Source organism: Sprattus sprattus (assembly GCF_963457725.1).
Source record: "Sprattus sprattus genome assembly, chromosome: 15".
In the NCBI taxonomy this organism is placed as follows: domain Eukaryota; kingdom Metazoa; phylum Chordata; class Actinopteri; order Clupeiformes; family Clupeidae; genus Sprattus; species Sprattus sprattus.
In genome coordinates, this window is record NC_137913.1 from 30,447,035 (window position 1) to 30,473,146 (window position 26,112).

Genomic DNA, 26,112 nt, shown 5'->3' on the forward strand with positions numbered 1-26,112 from the left:
AAAAACTATCTTCACTTTCAAAATCTATCTGCAGATACGGATTTCAAATACGAAATGTATCTACACTTTCAAAAACTATCTTCACTTTCAAAATCTATTTCCAGATACGGATTTCAAATACGAAATGTATCTACACCTTCAAAAACTATCTTCACTTTCAAAATCTATCTGCAGATACGGATTTCAGTTACGAATTACGGATAGGGATACGGATATAAAATACGAATTACGGTTTTCAGTTACGAATTACAGATTCTTTTTGGCACTGTTTTGACGTCCTTTCTAAAGAGCCAATCAGCGCTTTTGGCAGATTTTCTAACGCGCTAATCAACACATTGTATCCTTTACTGACTAGCCAATCAGCGCTAGCTTGAAACGGTGTATGCAGGCAGCAGTCACGGAACAGACACCGAGAAATGGCACAAGTAAGAAGGCCTATATTTGGTACATCGTGATCCCAGTCAGTGGTTTTCACTCCACACTTCGTTCCACCTGTTTCTCAGATCCTTGTCGTTGAATGGAAGATATTATGATCTGCTTTGGTAGCTAACGAAAGCTAACGTTAGCATTTTTGTGACCGATCGATCGCCTAAGTTAACCATGAACAGTATTCATATGACCCATTATCACAATGAGAACATTTAGCAGACAGACTGCTATTGTCTTGTTCTCCAGACACTGCAGAGGTGGTGGTGGGGGTATAACGTTAAGTGCATATGCATCCTCAACTGGATATTGACCAGCCTGATTTCAAAACCACCTTGCAATGTAATTTTTTATTCTTTTCATGGCACTTTGGGGTAGCCTATTTGTAACCAATTTTTGAAGTCCTTGAAAACACTTTATTGTGTATTTTTTGTGGAAGCGATTTGTATAGTCTCAGTGGAAGAGATATTTGAGGCAGCAAGCTGGAGTTCTTGCCACACTTTCATTAGATTCTATTTGTTAGATGTGGCTGAGACCAATTTCTAAGTTACAATGCGTTCTGCAGCCAAGCGATCTCTGAATCGCCAGAGCCTAAGAATAACTAAATAGTACAGGTGTTCATCAGCTCTGACGTGGTAGAAGGCAGTGAACAGAGCCCTAAACGTTGACAGTTTAGTGTGGTATTAGAAAGTACTCTACAGGCTGGCGATCTCCGAATCCCCAGAGCCGGAGGAGAGTTACGAGTTTTATGTGTTCGTCAGCTTCTACGTGGTAGAATGCAGTGAACAAAGACCTAAAAGGTGACAGTTTAGTGGTGAATTAAAAATTACTCTGTAGGCTGACGATCCCCGAATCTCCAGAGCCTGCGGAGAGTTACGAGTTTTGTGCCGAGGAAAACTACACGTTGCTCGCATGCAGAGCTCATGTCAAGCGCAGTAAATGTATTCCACCAAGCACCGCATTCCCACATAGGCCTAAGTGTCATAACCACTGCCCCTTTGGGCCAGACATAAGGCATGCTTGTGTAACTTCCCCCACGGCGTTCGTACACCCAATTGTAGTCAAACCATGCGGGGGAAACCCCAGATCTCACCCTAGGCAGAGCGGTGGCAGATCTAGGTTTAGAACTATTGAATAATGAGCGAGCTAGGTCCCGACAAATTCAACTAGCCAGATTGGCTAGTCAGTACAGGATACAATGTGTTGATTGGCGCTTTTGAAAATCTGCCAAAAGCGCTGATTGGCTCTTTTAGAAAGGACGTCAAAACAGTGCCAAAAAGAATCTAATTCGTAACTGAAATCCGTAATTCGTATTTGATATCCGTATCCGTAATTCGTAACTGAAATCTGCAGATAGATTTTGAAAGTGAAGATAGTTTTTGAAAGTGTAGATACATTTCGTATTTGAAATCTGTATCTGTAGGTTTTGAAAGTGTAGGGTAAACGTACCTATTAAGCCCACGTACCATATAAGCCCACTTGTGACTTCTGAGTCAAATAAAATAAAAACTACCTCACCATTTTTGCTGGTTCATGGTTCTTCCAATGAAGCTGCTTGTTACATAAACTATACTTTTTATTGTAAGACAATCAGATTTGTCGATCTTGAGTTATCGAGGCACATGTGCGACATGTGCCTGATGCTCCCAGGAGAAGACACAAAAAAACGTCATGTATTTTGATGCTCTGAAAAAAGAACATTTCTGACATATTTCTGCTCCTTCTTTTGGTCAGTACTCATTTGTTATCAAAAAATTAAGAGATTAGTGCTTTAAATAAAACACATGTTAGAATTTTACTAGAATTAGACATATATATTTTTTAAGTGAAAATATGCATATTGGCATACTAGCAAACCGCCCACATGCTGCATCAATACAGTTGCTGCATAGCATTGTTCATTGCAATGACATAAAGCATGATAAGCATGTATAGTTTACTTTTTTATATGCAGAATATATTATTATACTATTAAATTGATAATATATGTGTGTATTTATCTTTATTTATTTTTTATTAAACATTTTTACCAAGTGGGCTTAAGGCGAGACACGGCAGGCAAAAACATCGTTTTTTCAGCAGTGGTCAATTTTGAGATTTTTAGCTAGTTCACTCCCTAAACATGTAATCTTTCATACTAGCATAAAGAAAATATCCTAATTATACATTAATGTGTATATTTATTCACATTTTGTCTGTTCGCGGCGTCAGCATTCTCATAGGTTTCCAGGAAAGTTAGCAGTCTAACGTAACGTGCAGTATGTCGGCTTTCTGATGCCTGACATGTTTGGTACCGTTGGAAAGCGCAATAGCTCTCACACAACGTTATCTAATCCAAATAAGGACATTTCCTTTCCAGCAGTAACCAATGATGTTAGCAAAAACGGGGGTTTAAACCTAAGGACGCAATTTCATTGGTTTGCGGTGGTTTCTGATAACGTGATTCGCTCAGACGCATCACGTGGTATGGCTTGACACTTCCTGAATCTTTAAATGCGATTTTCTCAACATGAGTTTTTTTGTCATACTCCAAGGATAATAACTCCACTTCAGTTCAACCTATATACACCAAACTTTCCAGTCTTGTACCCAACTATATTATGAAGACATTTACAGAGGGATTTGTAAATATATTATTCCTAGCCTGAATTATATAACATTATATCCCCAAAAACATGGCGAAAATCGATTTTTTTTTTTAAGGCTATTGACAGTCTTTTCTGATTTACAGGAAAACAAAAGTAGATATCCATAAATCCCTCTGTAATTTTTTCCCCATCTAATATGCCAACAAAAGGGAAAAGGATTTTTTAACCTGGCTTTAGGACATGGTCTTTTAAACATTATGCAAATTAGCGCATATTTAATGAGAACGCCTAATTTGCATATTCAAAAAAAAAAATTGTAATATATTTTTTTCTCATCTAAACATGACTAATCAACTGAGAAAGTTTCATGGTGATACCTATTATTTAAGATTTTTACCCTATTCACCTGTAGTGTCTCGCCTTAAAGGGAACACTGGCAAAAAAATCACACCATTTACAGCTGATGTAAATGAGTATAGCTAATTACTTAAATGCATGATCAATTCATTATTTTCATGTTATGTTAGTGCAGCATATATAGATTCATGGCATGTAGTTGTTTCTTTAATGTCATGTGTGTAGAATAAAATATTTTGACTTTTAACCAGATATTCACTGATGTTCCCTTTAAGCCCACCTGCTCCCATTAAGCCCACTTGCCTGTGTTTCAATGGAGATTTTCTCCCATTAGGCCCACTTGGCTGTGTTTCAATGGAGATTTTCTCCCTTTTGACTTTTGAACCATTTTCTTACCTAACTTTGACCTCACCTTATTACTGAAATTGACTCATTTATTAACCTTAGAATATTACTATTGAACCAGGAAACTTTCTTTCTTTCAGTCATTAGGTCTTCAGATATCTAGATAAAAACAACTGCACTTTCAACCAGCTGTCTGGACCAGAAATTTTGGCCAGTTGTAAATGCCAACAGTACAATGTAGGATGGAGATACAGACAAAATGGCAACACATATTGAAAGATGAAGTATTGAAGATAAATTTCCATTATAATTTAGATTTTGTTCATGAATAGTTTTTTGGCTACATTCCCAAGAAGACATGTTGTAAGTTTAGCTTTTTCTGTGTTGAAAAGGCTGATCACGCATAATCACTCCTATTTCAAATGCCATTTACAGGCCAGAGGAAAGGAGTAGAGACGAAATGAAAATAGCTATTGAGAGCTAAGAGATTGCCTATTTCAATAGAACACGTTTGGATTGTTAGTACTTTTTAATATATATTTGTTTTTATCAACAAATCATATTTGGAACACCCATGGGCTTAAAGGGTACATAAAGTACCCATTAAGCCCATGCCAGACTTTTGACATATTTTGACAAATTAAACAATATAAACATTGAAAATTGGTATAAATTAATTATTGACACTTCAAATGAGACATTAGACTATCATTTTAACTAAAATGTTCTCACTTAAATTTGGGCGGTATATATTATTAATGTCTGAGAAGCAGATTTGGTGGGCTTAATAGGTACGTTTACCCTAGATGGTTTCACAGATACAAAATCTATATTACAGATACAAAAATCTATATTACAGATACAAAATATTTATGACATTGATTTGATTCGATTCCATAAGTTACAGGCATCTCTCATCTTCTAAGTGGGAGAACTTACACAATTGGTGGCTGCCTAAATACTTTTTTGCCCCACTGTATGTATGCTCATATGTGTTATCCTGATGCGTTTATGAATGAATCTGCATGCCTCTGATTATCTCTCCTCCCTTCCCTTCTGCCCCCCCCCCCCCCCCCCCCTCCCCCTTTGAGCTAAGGTTTCTGCCTAAAGTTTCTTCCTTTAAAGTTAGTTATAGTGTAGTTTATAGGTAGTTTTTCTTTTCCCCTCTTCGTCTGGGCTCTGCTAAGCTCCTTGAGATGATATCAATTGTTATTGACACTATGTAAAGAGAATGTAATTGGATTGTGTCTTCACTCAGGTCTCCTGGGGGGTGAAGATCCGTAAGAAGCTGAAGACGGTGACTCCGTTCCTGGGGAAGTTCAGGCCACTAGTGGGCCAATGCTGCCAGAAGTGCTCCCCTGAGAGCCTGGTGAGATAGGGGGGTACAGAGGGGATGATAGGGGGAAGGGTGGGGGGGATGGAAAAGAAAGCAAGTTTATCAGAAAGGGAAGATGGATATTTGAGGGAGAATGTGTGTTTGTGAATGGTGTGTACCTAAGAAGTGTGTGTGCAGTGTGTGTATGAATGTTGTGAGTGTGTGTGTGTAATATAAATAGGCGTGAGAGAGAGTGAGGAAGAAGGGAGGAGGTATAGGACAGATGAAATGAAGCTGCAGGAGTTGAGTGCAGAATTGCATCAGTACTTTGTAGAAGTGGTGTGTTCTCCAAGCAATTAAGCCATATTTGTTTCTGAATGAAACTAATTTCCACTAACACTTATGTTGTTTGCTCCACAAATACAGTGCTGTTGTAGTGATCTACTAGAAACAAGGTTGCAATCAGAGGAACTTGTTTTATTTAGACTGGTGTCAGCATTTTCTGTGACTGCACTCAGCAGTGACTTGTAGAACTAAAATATGCCCCCCTGGGGAAATAAATTGTGTGATTGTCTGATTGCGAATATTATGTTTTATGAAGTGTGTTTCACAGCAACCTCTCTCTGTTTCTCAGGGTTTGAAGCTGCTGCAGAACACCCCCTCTCTTGGCTTCCAGAACCTTCTTAACATCAATGAGACTCACACAAGGTACCGTTGTATCCAGGGGCGGGCTTCAGTATTAAATGTCTTTCATTTGATTTATTAGATACTCATTTCTTTCCTATCACTCTGTGTTGCATCTTCATCAAGGGTAAGAGATATTGAAGGCATAAGCCAAACTGTAGCAAAGAAGAATGTACTTTGATAAAACCAACCAGAACTATTTTGCAAAGAATTACGATATTGAAGGCATAAGCCAAACTGTAGCAAAGAAGAATGTACTTTGATAAAACCAACCAGAACTATTTTGCAAAGAATTACTGAGTTGCCAGTTTCCTGCTCCTGCCCAAACTTTGTGGATTTGAAGTGTGTGCTACGTTGACTGTAAATAACTAAAGATGAAAACATGACGGAAGCAACCACTGAGCAGGCTTAATTCAGTAACTCACAAAGTCTGACATGAATGAACGTGCATCTGTTGCGCTTCTCTGTGGAATTCTCAAATGCCCCATCGCCTTGTTTTTCACTAAAGCTGGATGTGTTTCATGTGTGTTGATGCAAGAGAGTGATCAGCGACTCATCCCTGGCCTTACTGTATCTTTCACTATCTCTAAACGGATTAAGCTGTTTCTCCCCACTGAATAGGCCTATTTGATCATTGTACTCTACGTTTGGGTGCACAAAATTACATGCGGTTTGTTTGTAATTTAATATTTGCCAGTGCTGGAAAGCCACCAGCTGGGTTTGTCCTGTTTGTCTCTGCGTGTATCTACTTTACAAAACACATTTTTTTTGTTTAGTTTTAGAAAACGATAAAACTCACTGAGAGTGTTTAAAGTGTGTTTTGTAATATATCACAGAATGTGCACATTCAGGTTATGTATAACATGTATGCAAATAATACCTTATCTGAGGTCAACCTTGCCTTAGGTCATGCTACAGAAATGACAAATGACCTGCTGGAAATCACAAAAAAAATAAAAATAGATTACATTTCACCTCTCACACATGTGTTAAGGTCACAGGTATCTGTGATGACATCACATTAGCCTCGCTCTGTCATTAGCACATTTTCAAAATTGTGGCTATATTTGGTGTAAGTCATATCCCTGCGTCTATAAGTGTGCCAAGATGTGGGCGCCCAAAAGATGACAAGATTTGTGTCAGTGTAGCGATTAGGCCTGGACTATAGCCAGCTACGCTTTGCCCCCTCCACTTTAAAGCTTAAGTTGAATGGTTTTACAACCTTTCTGCTTACTACTACGTTTTATTTAAGTTATTCATTACCTCCAGTCATTTGTCCTTCATTTTTCCACTGGAAACAAATTACTTTAGTTCTCTGTTCTTCAACGATAAATGCCTAATTTGTTTTAAGCTCCTACAAAAGAGGATTTTGTTCATCTTAACCCCTTGCATAAGCTTCTTTTTTTGTATCCATCTTTTACCAGAAACGTACAGTGAGTTTAAATTGCAATTAAATTCTAAGTAATTTAGATGGGTTACGTTTTTTGTTTTAAAGCCACTGTCAGATAGTACTGCATGAATACAGGGGAAAGAAACCTGTATGTCGCTCTCACACACTCCTTAGTCACTTACTCACACACACACACATACTCAGTCACACATACATATACACATACACACACACACACACACACACACACACACACACACAAAGAACACACATTCACAATGATATTCCTCCAGTGACGAGTTCAGCTGCATAAGCATTTCTTCTATACATCACACAGCAAAATACGAGTGAAGTTGCCTTTTCTTTGTAGTTTCTTATGGCACCACACTGATGTCCTAAAAGTGGCAGAGTGTGTGTGTGTGTGTGTGTGTGTTTCTCAGGTACCGTGGCTGGCTGGTACGGAGAGTGTGTTGTGTGCTGTTCGTAGGGGGCTGCCGGGTCTACAGCAGTAAGGCCCATGACCGACTACACAGAGTCTGCTGCAGTGACAGGTTAGTGGGACATAGAGTTTTACAACACCATATATATCATGCCACATCAAGTCAGCGCACCTCAACTCAGACAGTGAACGCTGTGTAACTACATAGTGCTTTGTGATTTATATAGATATAAAGGTGTTAGATACCATATAACACCTCAGCCCAACCTAGCACAACCTAATCGTAGAACTAGACTGCGTCCACACTAAGCCGGGTACATTTGAAAAAGCAGATTTTATGTTAAACATTTATGTTCCCTGTCCACACTATTGGTTTAGCTTTGTTTTCAAATGTTCAAACTCCACACCAAAGTGCCAGAATGTCTTAAAGATGTTTGTTGGTGGTGGGTACTTAAGCACAAGCTCATGGCATGTCAAGGCAACCATACGTCATAGGTTCTGAAACCGTCCCCTCTGTCCAACACCAACCCGGCATTTTTTTATTTATGCTCCTCAAAGAGTGTTTTCAGTGGCAATAAGCGTCATGTTAACATAAAACGGACGGGCTAAACAGAGAAATAATTCTGCGTATTCCGATGTACCCAGGTTAGTGTGTTCGTAGATTGAAATTGACAAACATTTTTCCCTACGTTGTCCCTAGGCGAGGGACCTTGATGTTACTTACTGCTATGAATACTGTGCAATGTACTTTGTTCAATACTGTTCAATTCATTGTTATGATATACTGTGATACTGTTCAATTCTCTACAATTCTCTCTCATAGAATGTCCATTATACTCTTTTCTAATTCTGTGTACCCAACATTCCATTTCAAGTAGGAAGACATAAGAATAACACCACGAGACGATTAGAGAGAATATGAGGGAGGTAGGGAGCATAACTCACCTGTTAAAAGCCATAGATAAGATGCTCTTATAACCTTTACCTTATGAAACTGTCAAGCACTTAGTTATACGTGTTCCTATAACCTATATTTCTCCCCTTACAATACTTACCAGTCAGCATTAGAATTTAGTGTTTTAATTCTCAGTAATGGGGAAGATGCTATCTCACCATGCTATGGTAAGAGAAACGCAAGTAATCAAGATTAAAATGAGAGAGGGTGAAGGGGAATGCGATAAAAAGAGGAAGAAAGATAGAGAGAGGGAGGGAGAAATGAATGGGGAATAAAGCGAAGAGGAGGCAGTAAGCAAGATTGAAATGAATGAAGAAGAAGAGGAATGAGATAAAGTGAAGAAAGAAATGGCATGAGCGAGAGAGAGAGAGAGAGAGAGAGAGAGAGAGAGAGAGAAAACGAGAGAGGGAGGGAGGGTCGGTCAATAATAAATGAACAAGTTAAATGGAAAGAATGTGGGCAATAAAAACGAGACAGACATAAAGGATGTATGGTTGTATTTCTTCTCTATTCTTTTCTTCCAAACTGCCAGGGGGGGAGGGGGGGACATGGTGTATGGCAGAATGGAACTCTCTCTCTCTTCCCTCTATCTCTCCATCCAATCTCTGCCTCTTTATTTATCATTATCAGAGAGAGAGAGAGAGAGAGAGAGAGACAGGGTGTCCGCGGGGTCTTAAAAAGTCTTAAAAAGTCTAAAATTACACATTTTCCATTTTAGGCCTTAAAAAGTCTAAAATATAGCGATTTTTTTTTGCACTATATGTCTAAAATTGAGTTGGAGTAATTTAAGACCTACGTTTCAATGCAAAATATCGACCCAAAAAATATTTTTTTTTACGTCCTTTTCCACGCCGTTCTGTTTTTTCTTTTCCTGTAATGGGTGCAGTTATGGTCCGTGTAGTTCTACATGACATGTTGCTGTTAGTGGAACGTAATAAGAAAACTACGGATGTGAAACGGAAATGTACTCTCGTCACTTGCAGTAGCAAGTATTTTGATTCCCTGTGTGTGAGCAAGGCGGGAAGTTATGAAGTAGAAGACAACTAAATGGCAGAAGAAGATGGGGAAATGCAAATTCAATGATAACTGGCTCTCGCGACCGGAATTTTCGGACTGGTTGAAACGCGTTCCCGACGACAGTGAGGCTTACTGCATTCTCTGCAAAAGAACTCTAAAACTCGTCACCCTGGGCATTAAGGCACTGGAATCGCACACAAAGTCAAGTAAGCACCAGGACTCGGCAAATGCGGCGCGACATTCGCATGGTATAGCCCAGTTTTGTTCTGCAGCTAGCATAAATAATAGCTCTACCGGTAGTACTAGTTCTAGTGCTGCGTCCAGCATTCGCGAACAATTGGGCTCATCTGACACTATGGGCAAGGCTGGCAGCAAAATGGCAGAGCTCCTCTCAAAATCCAATGCTCTGAGGAGGGCTGCTAAAGACATGGAGGATGAAATTGCCACCAAAAGTGCACAGCTTAGAAGCATGTAAAATAATGGATGTATATACAGCCGCGGAAAAAATTAAGAGACCACTTCAAAATTATCAGTTTCCATGCTATTTTGACCAATTGTCATTTTTCTGCAAATAAATGATCTAAATGACCATATTTTTATTTGAAATTTGGTAGGAATGTTGCCAGTAGGTTATAGAATAAAACTAAAATGTACGTTTTACTTTAACACATACCAATAAATTAGCCTGGATACCAGCCTGAACTCCGCCCACAACATTTTTGGTCTGGGAGATTCAGTCTGGAATCGAGCTAGTTGGGAGAGATTTAACGTTTCAAAAAGGTTGAGAAAGCAATCTAAACCAATCAATTTGTAAGGGCGGGCTTTATACGTTGATGGACAGATATAGATAGAATATACCGGAATATACATCGAACAAAGATGGCGCCGTCTCGGGAGCTTATTGGGACATATTTTATATGATTTAAGCTATCTACACGACTTTTTTATGTCTACATTGACTCGGTTAGTTGTGTATACGCAAAACGTTGCCGAGGATTTTAGGTCCTAATAAAGCACTCTAGACCATTATTGATCGGTTATGCTAACGCGTTGGCCAAAAAAATCATTGAAACTAATGGTAGCTTCTAGCCTTGAGTGCTAATTAAGTAACGTGAGCAGGCATATCTCAGCAGATATTGACAGCGCATTCATTTTGAAAGAGGAACAGAGAAACGCGATCAAGGCATTTGTCAATTGAAAAGATGTTTTTGCCGTCCTTCCTACGGGATCAGGTAAAAGTTTAATCTGTCAGATGGTAATACTACGTTGCTCTGATTGGTTCTAGGTATCCAATTCAGCGAAGAGGAATTTTCTTTCCTGGTTCGTTGAAACACGCCCCATAATCACAGCCCAAGAGTTCGGTCTCAGACTCATATTCTGACTAGAATTATGAGTATGACATCGTCAGGCTACCAATAAATAGTAAAACCAGAGAAACTGATAATTTTGAAGTGGTCTCTTAATTTTTTCCGCGGCTGTATGTTTGTTTCATTGACAATAAATGTCAATTGACCGCAGTCTGGCTTTGTTATTTCTTTTTTTTGATACGCCGTGAAGGTCTTAAATTGAACCCATGATGGTCTAAAAAAGGTCTAAAAAAGTCTAAAATTGCACTTGTTAAAACCTGCAGACACCCTGGAGAGAGAGGGGTGAAAGGGAAAAAACAAGGAGAGATGTAGAGCAGTAGCTCAGAACGAGTCCCTCTTGAACTCTCTAGAAACGGTGGAAATATTCTCACCCTCCTCATGAAGGTTCTCCATTCCCTCTTTGAATAGAAACACAAGTGGTTTCATCAGGACAAGGACCTCTGCCTAACCTTCTTGTGCAGTATTTCTAACACTGCATTGAAAGCCTGGTGTAGCTGCTGGGCTTTGTCTCAACGCTCTCTTGTTTTGTGCGTGAAGTGTGTCTGTGTGTGTGTGTCCTAAACATGCTAAATCATGCACAATCACTGTCTTTGTTTGGAGGACAGTCCTGTGACTGTCTCATATTGTCTGATGTGTGTGTTTGTTTTCTCTCTCTTTGTGTGTGTGTGTGTGTGTGTGTGTGTGTGTGTGTGTGTGTGTGTGTGCCCAGGGCATGGGGCCTGCTGTCTGATGTGGCCCACTCTGCGGGTGAAAGTGTCCTGGACCATCTGGATGCCTCAGCTGGGGCTCGAGCAAGGGAGGTCCTCAGCCTGACCACCGTCAGCATCTCTCCTGCCCTTCTCCGGTTGGCCCTCTGACACACACACACACGCACATATACATACATACATACATACATACATACATACATACATACATACATACATATACATACATACATACATGCATACATGCATACATGCATACATGCGTACATACATACATGCATGCATGCATGCATGCACACTAGGGGTGCAACGGATCATCATTGATCCGTGATCCGTTCGGATCATCTATTTCGGTTCGGCACACGCATGATCCGCGGATTGATTTATGAAAAAAATAAATGACCATGCTGACCAAATAAAACAAAATATGAATTTATTATGATTTTACACCAAGCGCCAAAAGCGGTACTAATGCGACGCAACGTTCCACACGGGTAAATTAAAACAGCGCACTGTAGTTTGCCATGTGTGGTGCTTGTTGGAGAGAGGAGCTACGATTTAAATGTTTAGCTCGCTCCCTATCATTAATAGATCGCTGGGTTTTAAACTTAAGCTGGTAGTCTGCCTGTGCCTGTAGTGGTAACCATAGTGATGATATACAACTGTCTACCGGCTGAGCTGGTGATTTTTCTGCCACATGAAGGCAGAGAAGACTTTTTTCAAGAACCAAAAGATGGAAATATCCTATGCCTGTTGACTTTCCCAGATGTTATGTGAATACACAGACATCCCAAGTCTCCCTGAAGTTCCGGGAGTCTCCCGCATATTGATAACGACTCCTTGATGCCCGCAAATTACTTAAAATCTCCCGGAATCTAGAGCGAGCGAGCCAGACCGCGCACACGAGACAGACGTGATCCAAACTGCGTTAGCATCTGTGTAGCGCGCTCACGACAGAGAGGGAGAGGGACCTAGAGACTGTGCGTGTGTGCCTCAGGAGCATCCTGATTTACCTGTTTCGGAAAGTCAACAAATACATTTTCAGTGTGGGCGGGCTTTTATCTCTTCTCCCGACCGAATTAATCAATAATGAAATTAATCAGTTCAGTGTATCTAGGAACAGGGCACAGGGAGAGTGCCCCCCAAAAAGAAAATGTAAGACATTTTACAACAGACTATACAAAGGTGTACGTACCCCTGTCTTATAAAAGTAAACCACAATTACAGTCTTGCACACTGTACTATCTGTAACAGTGATTTCAGCATTGCCCATGGTGGGTTAAATGACTGTAAAAGACTTGTTGTTCATTTTGTATGGCCCTACCTCTCTTGCACTTATTCTTATAATGTTAAGTTATACATGTTTATATGTTTTTAAAGTAATATAAGTTTATAATCTTTAAATATCATTTGTTGCTGGTTTTTTATGTGCCCCCCTGGTTAAACCCTGGCCCCTCCTTGGCCCCCCTAGTAAAAATGGTCTAGAACCGCCACTGACTGTGGCACAAGAAAGCCATACAACAGTGGAAACACATCGAGCATGGCCACGCATTTACAGCATTTCACCCCGGTGTTTCACTGACAGGAGTGAAACCGAAAGCGGCTCAACAACCGCTCATCACCGCGGCATTTAAGCAGCCCCTTCCTCCACATGTTTATTTGTCTTGTATATATATATTTTCTTTTTTTTGCTGATCCGAAAAATGATCCGATCCGTGACTCTGATCCGAGGAACGATCCGAACCGTGAGTTTTTTGATCCGTTGCACCCCTAATGCACACACATACATACATACATACATACATACATACAGGCATGTGCACAGACATTTTGGGGGGCAGGTGCTAAAAAAAAAAAAAAAGGGCACCCATTGCCAAAATGATTTATGAAATTATATAATAATGATAAATAAAAAAAACACAGAAGGATATTTTCAACTTATATATTAGTAGGGTAACTGATTCTCCCTCATTTGATTGGCTCGTTGATGGCCTGATCCAAGTTAAAAAGGAGCGGCTACTCTGAGCTGCTTGCTGCAGTTCCCTGGCCTTCTGCTTCTTGACTCTGTCTTTTTTTTGGCATTCTGCTGCAAATTTTGTGAATGAGATAAATCAATGTTATGGATAATAATTGTACTGTTTTCTAGTGTTAAAGCATAAGCAGCATTACACTAATTATGCTGTTCTCAACCTGTGTTTCCTCTTGGCAGGATAAGACAGCTAGCTTACATTTCCTTTATTTTACTCTTTTTCACCTTCTGCAATTACTCATACAAGTTTGATCGTTGTAAAACAGGCAAAACGAAGAGATACATAAATATCACGTTAAACAATGTGGGACAAGGATAGCATGACACCGAGAGCTAGCATAGTTTACCTGCTATTTTCTAGCTGTGAATTCTCGTGACATTTATAAACATAAATTCAACATACTTTCGAAACACAAAATAAGCACTTTCAGACAAATAATGTCATTAAGCATGACAAACGTCAGTAAACAGCTGGACAATGCTTTGAAATTAAGTTAGTTGTTTGTTCATTTTTTTAGGAAACGTCGGACCAGTTATGTTTTCAGACGTAATGGTTTCAGCGACACTAATGTTGTTGTTAATTTATAACAAACAACGTCGAGGGGTTGCGCAAACACCGTCATTACCTGTTTGTCTGATGCTGCAGGTCAGTGAAGAAGTAGGCTGCACCGGCCTGGCGCTGGCGCTCAGCACTGATGTGGGGGATGAGGAGGGAGGGCCGCGGCGGGGGCTTGTGAGCACCGCTAGGCATAGAATACTATTCTATGTCTATGCCGCGGAGCATGTCGGGCGAAATTCTTACAAGAACTCAAATAAATGCCCCCTCAGATATCAAAACACAGTTGGGGAAATTGATGACAGAGAGACTAATTTTTATTCTAAAAATATTGATGAATGAAAAAAAATTGGGCGCCAGCAAAAAGGGCACTTTTTCTCAACCAGGGCACAAGGGCTGGTGCTTGAGCACCACTAGGGGTCTATCTGTGCACGTGCCTGCATCCATCCATCCATCCATCCATCCATCCATCCTTGTATGAGTAATTGCAGAAGGTGAAAAAGAGTAAAATAAAGGAAATGTAAGCTAGTCAAGTAAGCTAGTCAAGCAGGTAACAGATTCAGTGAAACTCATTTGGGTGCTTAATTAGTCAATTAAGCAAACCGATCATCTGAGACATCCTTAGGGAAAGGTTTGGGCATCTTGGTGATGGTCTTGATGGGCGTCCACTTCTAGGCAGAGATGCGGTCATGTTGAATGCCCTCCATTTCAAAATGATTTGTCTTGGATGGATGGATGGAGCTGGAATCTTTTGGAGATGGTCTTATAGCTTTCCCAAGACTGATGGGCTGTCAGTACCTTCTTCCTGATGTTCTCGGATACCTCGTTTCCTCTCGGCATTGTTGATCTGTGTGGGTACACCTTGGCACTACAGTAGTTTGGTTGGTTTCCTCTCTGTTTTAATCTGTGTTGCCCAAACCTTTCCCTAAGGATGTCTCAGATGATCGGTTTGCTCAATTGACTAATTAATCACCCAAATAAGTTTCACTGAATCTGTTACCTGCTTGACTTTATCAATTCAGCTGGGGGTTCACTTACTTTTGAAATGGACTAATTCCATGTTTCATGTAGTTTTTCAGCTTCTCAAACAATTTCCTCTAAACAAGTACATGCAAATGATAAACATAAACCTGACATTTCATCTATGGAAAATTGGTGATAAAAAAATGAAAAATCATGGTAAAACAACAGAAAACGCTTAAGTGCTCAAGGGGTTCACATACTTTCAAGTGGCACTGTACATACATACATACATACATACATACATACATACATACATACATACATACATACATACATACATACATACATACATACATACATACATACATACATACATACATTAAATTGAATGCCTTTATTGTCACTGTACTTTGCAATACAATGAAATTGGGAGCGCTACTCCACTAGGTGCATAAATACAATAAATAATCATTACAAGACATATAAAACCCAATAAATACAATAAAAAAACAGTAAAAGGAGCAATGACCAGGTAGTGCAACTATTACACACACACACACACACACACACACACACACATACACACATACATACAGTCGTGGCCAAAAGTTTTGAGAATGACACAAATTTACATTTTCACAAAGTTTGTTGCTTCAGTGTCTAGATATTTTTGTCAGATGTTACTATGGAAGACTGAAGTATAATTACAAGCATTTAATAAGTGTCAAAGGCTTTTATTGCCAATTACATGAAGTTAATGCAAAAAGTCAATATGTGCAGTTTTGACCCTTCTTTTTCAAGACCTCTGCAATCCGCCCTGGCATGCTGTCAATTAACTTCTGGGCCACATCCTGACTGATGGCGGCCCATTGTTGCATAATCAATGCTTGGAGTTTGTGAGAAATAGTTTTTATTTGTTTGTCCACCCGCCTCTTGAGGATTGACCACAAGTTCTCAATGGGATTAAGGTCTGGGGAGTTTCCTGGCCAATGGACCCAAAATATCAATGTTTTGTTCCCTGAGCCACTTAGTTATCACTTTTGCCTCATGGTAAGGTGCTCCATCGTGCTGGAAAAGGCATTGTTCATCACCAAACTGTTCCTGGATGGTTGGGAGAAGTGGCTCTCTGAGGATGTTTTGGTCCAGCAAACCCTGTCAGTTCCTACTAAAGCTCTGACAAATAACTCACTCTCTCCTTCTCTCTCACTCTGTCTTTTACCTCTCTCTACACTCACAGGCTAGTTTAATAACTCCTCTCTCTCTCTCTCTCTCTCTCTCTCTCTCTCAGACTGGTAGGCTGGTTCCTGCTGAAGCTCTTTGACATCCTCTACTGCAGTGTGCAAGTCAACCTCAACCAACTGGCCGCCCTGCGTCGAGCTGCCCAGCTGGTAACTTTTCTCCGCTCGCTCTACCCATCCATCTCTCCTTCCACCCATCCATCTCCTCTTATCTCTCGCTCCTTTTGTCTCTCCAGCCATCCATCATACCCCCCTCCCCACCTGGCATGCCCTCGGCTGTCTGAACTACATCCTTGAACACTGACTTTGTGTGCCACTTGTATACTATACTCTGAACTCAGTGGCAGCTAGTGGTTGAAACAGAGTATGAAGCATAAAATTGTAAACACAAGAAAGTTAGGCAGTAAGAAAGTATTTTTTCTTTTTTTAAGTAAGCACTTAAATGGTGACTTCTTCTGAACTTTGGGGAAAATTGACTAAAATGATGCCGGTGCATCATATATTTCTGCATTCAAGCAATACATGATCATGCTCCCAGTGATAATTGTCGAATGGCTGTAGACAATACTGGAAATGTCACCTAGGCTAAATGTGTTGACAATGGTAGTATGTCCCTGTCTTAACAGTATGAACAGTTTTCCATTCTCAGTAATAAACAAACAAACTATAGATTTAATTTAATCTAATTAATTAAATGTATTACCAACTGAGGTTATTCAATACAAAAAGCATGAATAGAAACTAAAGGACAGGCAGAGGCCAAACTAACAACAGACACGTGAGATTTTAGCGCTAACTAAAGTCCTCCATCTGTGCATCTACGATGCTGAATGGTGACGGAGCATCTCTGCCTCCAGACACATAAAAGAGAAGGCCGAAAGCGCTCTTGAATCATTTATCGGTTGTCTTGTCAATTTGATACCCAACAAACAACCAAGACGAATCTACTTTATTCTTCATTTCCTCTTGCAGAGTAGACCAAATGTTCCCAAACCTTTTTAACTTGAGACACAAAAGACATTTGGTGTCTCCCCAGAATCCGAATTACCATAACATCTACATTTATAAACTACTGATAAAGAACTCGCTTGTCACCACCACATAAGTCACACACACATAAGGATGATTCTCCGGCATAGAAACTGACACACATACACACTTAACTAATGCAAATATAACGCACACATTACTGACTCCTCTGCTATCAAAACATACTTAATGCACTTTGCTGCCTAATCCACATCATAGACAAGCCCCCAAGTCAAGATCACCAAACGAACTATTCTGACAGTATAAAATAGGGGATATTGATGAATCCCAAAAAGGACTGTATAGCTGATTACTGAATAGTGATGAGTGACAATCGCCACAGGTCTGTCCGGTCAGAACATGAATGGATGCCAAAGTTCCAATGATGTCTGTTTATTGCACACACACATAAGGCGATGAAGGGAAAGGCGCAGATGATGGAATGATAATCCGTGAATATGATTGCCGTTGTAAATGACTCATATACAGGGATACTGAACCGTGAACTGAACAATGTACTGAATGAGACAATGATCCATGGTTTCTATGAATGACATGAATCACAAGACGTACAGATATTAACAATTATATATACAACAAGAATGAATATAGTATACACAATGGATGTTAATAAACTATGATTCTATGCGGATATGTTCCTTTCACACCGCGCCGCGTAACGGTGAACATTCCATATCTCCGTAACGACAGTAACTGATTGAACTGACAGTACCACGAGTGAAATACAACTTATACAGTTGACATGATGACTACACTAAATGACTAACATATATGATATGCACTGATATTAACAGACTCGCTAATAAACACACATATGACAATAGGGTTCTCTGCTCACTGAGTCAGTCTCCGCCTACAGAGACTCTGGCTATCGACCGCTGCTTCATGTCTGGTGGGGCAGAGCGGACATACACACGTGCGCGCACTCTCATACACACACACACACACACGTGCGCTTGCTCTCTCACACCCACACACACACACACAGGTGGGTAAATACTGAAACCATCTGGATCTACTGGTCTACTGGGTCTGTGTGTATGTGGTCCTGCTGGGTTCTCTGCATAGTGAGTCAGTCTGTGCCTTTAAAGACTCTAGCTATCGATTGCTGCCTCATGTGGTGAGGCACACCAGCCATACACAAGCTCTCACAGACACACACACACACACACACAGAAACCCTCATGGACACAAGCTCTCTCTCACACACACACACACACACACAGAGAAACCCTCATGGACACAGTGCATGTGAGCATGGTCTGGTCCTTCTGAAGTTGTTTAGACTAGTACGTTAGTAGATTTTGCTGCTAGTCATGCACCTGCATACTGTTAGAAATGAAGGAAGTTTCTGATGCAGCAATCTTTATTCCAGTAAAGTGCAGTGACGAAGCAACATACACCGGATTCAGCGGTGTAGGACTGAACAACAAGCATCTCCAATTCTAGCCATAAATACAGTTCTAAGACCCCATCCTAGGCTTCTAATGTAAATGAGCTTGGCTAGTAATGCAAACAGGTCTGGCCACCTTTTGTTGTTCTGAATGATAATCTGGTTTCTCTGTCTGAGATGGTTCTCAATGGCCTCCCCCATTCCCATACTATGATTAATTGCAGTCACCAACACCTCCGTTTGCTTCCTGACCCCAGGTGTCTGAGCAAATCCAGTGTGTGGACCTTTCCTTTGTGACCATGATAAGATAACCATTTTGGATATTCTGCTGGCCATCATTGGGTGGTCACAGCAGCTGATTGTTCATGAATCTTACAATACACACACATACACAAACACAGAAACACACACACACACACACACACTCACACAAGCCCCTTTCACATACGAAATCTGTTAATGTGTCAGATAAAAACAATCTGTAATCGATAATGAATTGCCTCACTTAGTCGTCCGTCATAGCAAAGTTTTGTGTGTCAGATGAAAATAAATCTGTAATCGAAAATGAATTGCCTCACTTAGTCGCCAGTCATAGCAAAGTTTTGTGTGTCTTTATTCCCCCACGAAACAGCATGTTACGGAATAGTGAGCGTAAACCTCCATGAGAAGAGAGATTGCTGCCAGCGGTGTAGTTCTATTTAAACAGTTGGCTGTTGCTAGGGGGGTGTTAATCCTTGAACTCCCTCTTTCTGGTTTTGAAGATTTGTATTGGAAATCTTTTCATTTTAAATGCTTTTCGATGCTTTTCGCCACACACCCATTATTTATTTACTTATTTATACCTTCTTTGTATCCATTGTGGGTTTTATGTTGTATGTTTTTGTATGGTGCTGCCTTTTCTTTACCAGTGCTCACTTGGAAAAGAGATAAATATGAATGAATTAGCTGCTTAGTTATGCATATCATTAGCATATCATCTGTGTTTCTACCTTTTCTTTTTATGATGTTTTGAAGTTATATATTTTTATCTGAGGATGATGGTAAACAACCTCAGTAAGACGTTAAACAATCCTGAGAGGAATCAAGGGATGGGGCATCAATGGGTCTTACTCTGATATCAGTGTAGTAGATAAAGGGGCAGAGGTACCTCCTCCACCTTCTGGAAGACGTCAATCTTGATGCTCACTTTTCCTCTCGAGCCGTGGCTTAAGATTGTTGTTAATGTTTCTAGTGGCTAAAGATTGTCGTTAATGTTTCTAGTGGCTTAAGATTGTAGTTAATGTTTCTAGTGGCATAAGATTGTCGTTAAAGTTACTAGTGGCTAAAGGTTGTTGTTAATGTTACTAGTGGCTAAAGAGTGTCGTTAATGTTACTTTTGGCTAAAGATTGTCGTTAATGTTAATAGTGGCTAAAGACTGTCGTTAATGTTACTAGTGGCTGTAGAATGTTGTTAATGTTAGTTAGTTTCCCAGGGGATAGTTAGTTAGTTCCCCAGGGGATAGACAACTTTGCTGTTTTCATGACATTGGCTCCCACTCCCACACAACCTCAATACGGCATAATAGCAATGTGCAATGTGGTGGGAACTGGGTAAGAGACACACACACACACACACACATGCACACACACAGCACTCTCACCGCAGAGTGAGAGAGGGGGAACTCCCATGGAGAGAGAAGCCCTGGGTTTATACCTGACTGGGTGTGGAAGACATAGAGAGATGAAGAGATAGATAGGATATAGGAGATTGGCATTACAGCTGTGTGTGTGTGTGTGTGTGTGTGTTTCAGAATACCCCGCTGGTCTTTGTGTCCGTGCGTCACAGTTGTCTGGATCAGGCCCTCATTGCTCTGGTGCTGTTCTGCCACAGCCTGCGTGTGCCCTACACCATCACTCCAGTACAGGTCAACAACTCCTTCATAAGGTAAACACACACACAAACACACCAGTGTTTCTGTTGTCCGGTAATTGCCGGACTTTGTCCGGAAAGAAATTGAAATGTCCGAAAATATTAGATCTCACCGGTCAAAATGTCTGATTGAAATTTCTTAAAAATCCCGTCCCCCAAAAGCAATCTGAATTTGACAACAATCCTAATATTAAGGCATTTAAAGCAAACATGTTCTGCCCTTATTATGTTTTAAAGGAACAGACTATTCTGCCTTTTGAAAGTTATTAAAAAATACGCATATGCTGCATTTTTAATAAAGCGCAAACCGTCGGTTACAAACAGGGAGCGAACTGAGTGAGAATGATCAAACATGGCCAAGCAGACTAGCCTTAAAAGCTTTTTTCAGAAGCCAAACGCGACTGATGAGGGTGAACTGTCTGACGAGAATGAACCTGTTATACCTGCAGTGTTGCGTCTGAACGCGTTTCAGTTCATCCTACTGTCTATGCCCGTGCGTAAGAGTGCCAAAGTTGCGTAGAGGCAGAGAGCGGAATTGCATAGAGATTTTGAAAAATAGCTCGCAAGTTCATTTTTGGGAGCTGTAAACTAAGTTCAAAATTTTGAATTATGAACTAAACTTGTTCATGTAGAAAGTGAACTTTCCAAACACTGAATACCTGAAGCCCCAGATGTTCGAACAGCTTCACCAGAGAAAAGGCCGAAGTGTTGGGCGTTTATGTCGGAATTGAGTGAAAAGTTTCCTTGGCTGCGAGGTAATTGATGGTAACAGAAAAATGTTCTGTTAGCACTGCGAAAAGACAGGACGATGCAATGGATTCACAAGAGGGTCGAAACATTTTTGAATCTCTGCAGTCATTGAACATAGAACATAGCAATGACCATGTTGCGGCGCTCTATTAACGCCACAGCAGGTTGCAATTAACGGCCACTTATTGACGCGCATCAGACATTTATGTTTTTTTTCTTTTGTACTCATTGTTTCATTGTTGTCATTTTACTTGTAAACATGTTGCATTCTAAACAACCTGATTATGTTATTCTTAAAGCTACGCATGCTGTCAGTTTTCTTCAATAGGCTAATTTAGAAGCAGAAATACATATTTGACTCATTAAAATGTCCGAAAAATGAAAACTCAACATTTTTCTCTAGCAGAACCTCTGACACACACACACACACACACACACATACACACACACACACACACACACACACACACACACACACACACACACACACAGCCTGCGTGTGCCCTAAACCATCACTCCGGTACAGGTCAACAACTCCTTCATAAGGTACACACACAGATCCTATGTACCATACTCCATGGCGGGAGGATCAGCCTCTGCATCATGTAGTTTAATGGTCCCTTCCTTCACAGGCATGTCTGGATGGAACAATTCACACACATAACCATGGTTTGCAATAATGTAATGTGCAAAGAAACCAGTGGGGACAGGGGAAGGGGGGAATAATCACATTCGATTTTGGATCAGCAAAATGGACCAAGTGTGGAAATAGCCTTATATAATATATTATTATTATAATTTTGCCTATTCATCTCTCTCTCTCACTCATACACACAAACACACACACTGTCCTCCATCTCTCTATCTGCCTCTCGTTCTCTGTCTCTGTCCAATCACAGGGCCATACTCAAAAGGTTGGGCGTGATTTTACTCCCACGCGATGCAGTCACGGAGCAGGATGCTGAAACGGACCACCTGTACTCGCCAATCATGAGTGCCGTGAGTTACCCCCTCTCTTTTCTGACATTAGTGACATCACTGTCGGCAGAACTGCTCCCCGTAGGGTGCTGTCTGCATAACGCTTCACACTAAGATGGATGAGGTAAATGTGAAATGCTGAAATAGACCTTTTTTTGGAAACCATGTTAAGGGTGTCCCTTTGTGTAGTCTCTGTCCAGGGAGGCCCTGTCTAATCCTGCTAGATTTGGGGATCAGTTTACTGATCAGGTGACTAAGAGCCTGCGTGGGGAGGGATTGTCTAGCAGGAGACAGTCTATTGGAGCCTCAGTTAGAGGTCTGTACAGGGGGGATTTTTCACTCCCACTCCCGCAAGATCCTATTCCAAAAATGTAATTTTGTCCTGCCCAAGTACACCAGTAGGCATTTTCCCCAGTTCCTTTTAGATAACTCTTCTTTCAATTTCAGTTTGTATTTAACTTTTCCATCCCCTGGATTTCCTCAATTGTTTATAATGTGGCATGTCTGTCTTCTTACTTGCTGTGAGAAGTATTTTCACCAGATATAAGTCATCTTTTAGCTACAAATTCTTCTAAACTTCCTAGGTAAGACTAGCCTGGATACCAGCCCGACACCGCCCACAACATTTTTGGTCTGGGAGATTCGATCTGGCTTTGAGTTAGTTGGGAGAGAGTATCATCGGTCGGATAAAGCCGTACCAATCAAATTGTCAGGGCGGGCTTTATACGATGATGGACAGATGATCAAGCGGTAGATTTGAAATCCTCCCAAAGATGGCGGCGTATCGGGAGCTTGTTAGTGGGACATACTTTTAGTGCTGTAGCGATGCGTCGATGATGTCGACGCGTTGATTTCAAAATTACGTCGACGCCATGTTTTTACGTCAACGCTTCGCCACATACACATGGTTGACCCAAACAGAAACAAACATTGCTCAAGGACTGAGAGAGCAGAAACCCAGGGAATTGCTTGGCGCCATTAGTTTACATTGGCGATCTAACGTAGTGAATCATGATACATACTATAAGCTGGCCAACACCATGAGTTAGCTCTCTGTTTTGTTTGTTCGTGCTTGGTTGCCGTGTTCTGCAGCCGTAAGTTAACGTTAACTAAACTGACACACTAGTAGCTAGCTAACGTTATTTACTAGCAACCAAGCACGAACAAACTGCACGGAGAGCTCAGAAGATAGTTAGCTAGCACCACCGAATTGCGCAGAGCTCAAGCTACACAACCCACTGAACAAACGTTAAATTAATGTAACCAACGTTACAATGGGATGCGTTTCTATCTCCATTCTCAAACGCACCCCATTGTCTCTCGTATTTAACGTTTGTTCAGTGTGTTGTCTAGCTTGAGCTCTGCGCACTTCGGTGGTGCTAGCTAACTATCTTCTTAGTTCTCCGTGCAGTTTGTTCGTGCTTGGTTGCTAGTAGTTAACGTTAGCCAGCTACTAGCGGCTAGACAGCTGTGTCAGTTTAGTTAACGTTAACTTACGGCTGCACAACACGGCAAACGGCACAGAGAGCTAACTCATGCTGTGGTCATTTACGAGTCAATCACATAACATTAGACTAACGTTGGCCAGCTTATAGTATGTATCATGATTCACTATGTGAATCGCCAAGGTCAACTAATGGCGCCAAGCAATGTCCAGGCCAGGGCTGCACATAAGGTGGTGCGCAGTGCTCATGAATGAATTCATGTTTTATGAGCACTGGAAACATTTAAATTAATGAGCACCACATCCAAGTGTGATGGGGCTCATTTGAGTACCAAACATTTTTACTGTGCCTCTAGATAAACATGAAATGCATTGTTGGACTTTTGCTGTGCAAAACGGTGCTCAATAAATTATCTTATTAAAACATTTTTTGGTATTTATTTGAGATACATTATGGTTGTAATCGAGCAACAGAAAAATAATCGTTAGACTAATCGTCCAATTAGTCGTTAAATTAGTCGACTAATCGATAAAATAATCGCCAGATTAATCGTTTAGAAAATAATCGTTTACCCCCAGCCCTACATATTTAATGTAAATTATGCTATCTACACTACTTTTTTATGTCTACATTGACTCGGTTAGTTGTATATATGCAACACGAATGTTGCCGAGGTTTGTATGTCTTAACTGAAACGCTCTAGACCATTATTGTTAGGTGATTGCTAACGCTTACACCAAAAATCCATTGAAACACATAGTAGCTAGCTAGCCTTGCTGCTAATAAGTAACGTGAGCAGGCATATCTCAAAAGATATTGACAGCGCATTCATTTTGAAAGAGGAACAGAGAAACGCGATCAAGGCATTTGTCGATCGAAAAGATGTTTTTGCCGTCCTTCCTACGGGATCAGGTTAAAGTTTTAATGTATCAAATGGTCATACGACGTTGCTCTGATTGGTTCTAGGTATCCAATTGAGCGAAGAGGCATTTTTTCCCTCTGGTTCGTTGAAACACGCCCCATAATCACAGCCCAATGGTTCAGTATCAGACTCATATTCTGACTAGAATTATGAGTATGACATCGTCAGGCTAAGGTAAGACTGTACATGTAAAGGAAATTGAATATCCCAGGGCGGGCATGCAACTGTATGTACCGCTCTCCGAAAAGGTTATTTTTTCTTGCAGCTCCAAAAAATATGTGTATGGTTTGGTGACATCAACCCCATTGTCTTCAGCATGTTTAATGAGTTGAAAACTGAACTGTAATTAGGGGGGTGTTAAAGTGGCTGATATGAGGGTTGGTGGGTTGGGGGGGGGGTTGTTGGGGGGGTGTAAGTGAGGTATTCTTTGCATGCAAATGTCTCTGGGGTAAAGAACGAGTGTGTGTGAGCGATGGAGATGTGGAGGAGATGAATAGGAGAAATGGAAAGAGAGAGAGAGAAGATGAAATATCAGACTGTAAAATGGACACCATGAATCAGCGAGGAAGCATGTGTAGGGAGAGAGAAAAGAAGATTTCAGCTCACCCTCCACAAGATGTCCTGGCAGAGATGTGTGTGTGTAGGAGTGTGTGTGTTTGTGTGTGTGTGGTTTGGAGTGTGTATATGTCTCATACATCAGGGTTCATTGTGTGATTGCTTGCAAGTGTGTATGTGTATATGGGTGTGTGTCTGTGAGAGAGAGGCAGAGAGTCTTAAGCTGTTTATTGGCCTTATTTGGCCTGTTTAGCCTTATGCTTAATGTTACTCTCAAGCTTAGAAGTATCCCATGGGTTTTCTGTGCTCAGCCTAATGATGCCTTCCCCATAATTTCACCCATAACATTCACTGTCGTCTAGAAACAGATAAGGAGATGTTGGCAGAGGAGTTGTTCCCTGAATCAAGCAGTCAGATTAGCTTGTAACCTCTGGTGAAGTTTAGGCTGTTGAGACCGTTGCTGAAAACACTCTTACCTGATGTAGCGAGGGAGATTAGACACTAGCTTTGCCCTTGTGATTAGCATTCAGTGACACTTCTCTGCCCTGTGTCAAAGGCTTTATCTACAGAACTTCTGATCAAATAAATGCAGTTGTGACACTGACACTTCTTCAGCGTCATGTTGTTCTCACTGCATGCCAAACACAGCGCTTCCTTTTTGTCTCCAGCCAATCCTTTCCTAAACCTCCTTAGTTGATCCTTCACACAATCCGCAGTGCTCAGATGACTCTCAG

General features: G+C 40.8%; 1 protein-coding gene across 1 annotated transcript in view; it reads left to right on the forward strand.

Annotated features, from left to right (window-relative positions):
• Positions 1-26,112, forward strand: part of gpat2 (glycerol-3-phosphate acyltransferase 2, mitochondrial) — a gene marked incomplete at both ends in the record, with an annotated part of 99,633 nt that overhangs the window by 14,265 nt on the left and 59,256 nt on the right. Inside the window, 7 exons of the mRNA XM_080852376.1 lie at positions 4,975-5,085; positions 5,666-5,739; positions 7,546-7,656; positions 11,593-11,727; positions 16,427-16,526; positions 20,610-20,743; positions 22,378-22,477. Of these exons, the coding sequence (XP_080708502.1) occupies positions 4,975-5,085; positions 5,666-5,739; positions 7,546-7,656; positions 11,593-11,727; positions 16,427-16,526; positions 20,610-20,743; positions 22,378-22,477 (765 nt within the window). The remainder of the gene's footprint in view (positions 1-4,974; positions 5,086-5,665; positions 5,740-7,545; positions 7,657-11,592; positions 11,728-16,426; positions 16,527-20,609; positions 20,744-22,377; positions 22,478-26,112) is intronic.